Raw genomic sequence first — 2,500 nt, 5'->3', positions numbered from 1 at the left:
GTCCTGCTCCCAGCCCGGCGTCCCTTATGTCCCAGCATTCCCAGCCTCCCCACGCCAACCCGCTTACCTACACATGCCCTGGTACATCCCATACACTACCTCTCCTCTCTCCTCGCCCTCCCAGCCAGCGCATCCTTCCACAATCCTCCCCACTCCACCAGCCTAGCCACCCACCTGTCTGTCCAGCGGTGTAAACAGGGCGCGAGGGTTGCATGAGAATGGTGAGGAAGTTGGCTTGAAATTCGAGAGTGGTGATTCTCTTGAAAATGGCGTTGATGCCCTCGCGACCCTCCACTCGCAGCTGCCAGTTTCCGGGGACGCTGCCATCCGGGGCCTGGAGGGGGAGAGGCGGGGAGTTATTGAGGGCTGGTGGTGGGGTGAGAGAGCGAGAGAGAGAGAGAGAGAGAGAGAGAGAGAGAGAGAGAGAGAGAGAGAGAGAGAGAGAGAGAGAGAGAGAGAGAGAGAGAGAGAGAGAGAGAGAGAGAGAGAGAGAGAGAGAGAGAGAGAGAGAGAGAGGGCGGAGGGGGGGGTGGAATTTCAGTTGCGTAATCAGCATCTTAGTACTGAGGGGGGACAGTGCAGTGGCCAGTCGGCATTTACAAGAGGCACCACCGCGGCGGCACACTTACTAGTGCAAAATTCATAATGGGAACATTGGGTTCGCGGGAGACAAAACTGCGCATGGTTTGTAAGTTTGTAATACTATAATAGAGAGAGCGAGAGAGAGAGAGAGAGAGAGAGAGAGAGAGAGAGAGAGAGAGAGAGAGAGAGAGAGAGAGAGAGAGAGAGAGAGCAAATCAGTCAGTCAGGCAGTCAGTCATTCAAGACAGGAAGACAAAAAGCGTTGGAAAGACAGACATTCATACAGACAGTTACGCAAGACAAGAAAATATAATAATATTAAAAAAAAAAAAAACTCAGATGCATGGGCAAATACACAGAAGCAAAGGAGCCACAAACACACAAACAAGTAAACGATCGATCGAACAAAAACCTACATATACAAAAACACAACCAAAGAGACGGAGGGAGAGACAACCAGAGATAGAAAAGAAATGCAGAGAAAATCAGGACTGAGGCTCGGGTTCACGTAACATATGAGGGCCGGAGAGAGAGAGAGAGAGAGAGAGAGAGAGAGAGAGAGAGAGAGAGAGAGAGAGAGAGAGAGAGAGAGAGAGAGAGAGAGAGAGAGAGAGAGTGGTGCGAAGGCCAGACAGGGATACAGAAGGAAGGTCGGACGGGAAAGGATAGTGGAGGTTGGTGAAAATGGGGAGGGAAGAAAGGTAAGGAAGGACGGAGTGGTGGGACTGTTATCTAACTAGAGGAATGTGAAAGAAGAGCCTAAGGGAAGTATTACAACTCAAGGATAAAGGTGCGTGGCAATATACGGCACTAACCACTGTGATTACCCTTATCGCGTGTCGGGAAGGCGAGGCACCACAAGGTCATACCAAAGCCTTTCCTACCTCAGGCAAATTATATTAACAACTCAACCTTCCATCCTTCAGATGTCAATAACAAAACATTTCCTTCCTCAGGTATCAACAGTATCAGTGACATAACTTTTCTTACATCAAGTTTCAACACCACAACCTTCTCTCAGACATCAACACCTCAGTTTTTCTCTCTCCCTCTCTCACGCAACAAAACAGTAAAGTACGAGAAAGAAACTGTTAATAAAACAACATCATAACCACAGCTCATCCTTGATAAAACTCAAGTAAAGTCAAACCATTAGATACAATACGAGGACAAAATCACATCTAGCAAATAACACCAGTGAGGTCACCCCCATCCCTCGAGAGAAACGCACCCACAAATAATTCCTGTGCTGACAGCGACAGTTGTTCGCACTGACTTGCTAAACTTTGAATAATCACCACGTCACGTCTCGTTACTCACTTCCGGCAATCATGTCACATTATGATGGTGAGGCGCGTCATGCTCACAGGATGGTGGAAATAATATTATAATGAAGATTGCTAGACAGATAGATGGACAGAATTACTGACACTGACATACGAATAAATAAAAACATACATACATATACTGAGAGACAAGCAGACAGACAGACAGAGAGACACATAGACAGACAGATGTAAATGAAAAGACAAAATAGATATAGACAGAAAGACAGACAGACCGACCGACCAAGTGACAGACAGGCTGACAGACAAACAAGCAGATAGATAGATAGATAGATAGATAGATAGATAGATAGATAGTTAGATAGATAGATAGGCAGATAGATAGATAGATAGACAGATACATAGATACATACATGTAGTCAGAAAAACAGATTGATTGACTGACTGACTGACTGACTGAATGACTGACTGAATGACCAACAGACCGACAGATAGATACATAGATATTTATATTGTGTGCATACCGGAAGATCACAGCGTATATTTCCTGCACAGTTAGCACCATAGTAACATTCCCTTAATTCTCTCAGGAAACGAAGCGGGTGACAGAACACTAATACGCTTCATTACCG

At 46.0% G+C, this 2,500-nt stretch overlaps 1 protein-coding gene across 6 annotated transcripts in view; it reads right to left on the bottom strand.

The window, feature by feature from the left end:
- LOC135102094 (CD109 antigen-like) overlaps positions 1–2,500 on the bottom strand; it is a 113,262-nt gene that overhangs the window by 37,760 nt on the left and 73,002 nt on the right. For all 6 annotated transcript variants that reach the window (XM_064006845.1, XM_064006887.1, XM_064006881.1 and 3 more), the window contains exon 4: positions 175–334. In XM_064006845.1, the coding sequence (XP_063862915.1) occupies positions 175–334 (160 nt within the window). The remainder of the gene's footprint in view (positions 1–174; positions 335–2,500) is intronic.

Source organism: Scylla paramamosain, chromosome 1, assembly GCF_035594125.1.
Source record: "Scylla paramamosain isolate STU-SP2022 chromosome 1, ASM3559412v1, whole genome shotgun sequence".
NCBI lineage: Eukaryota > Metazoa > Arthropoda > Malacostraca > Decapoda > Portunidae > Scylla > Scylla paramamosain.
Note: the sequence above shows the minus strand (reverse complement) of the source record. Positions and strands in the feature narration are given on the sequence as shown.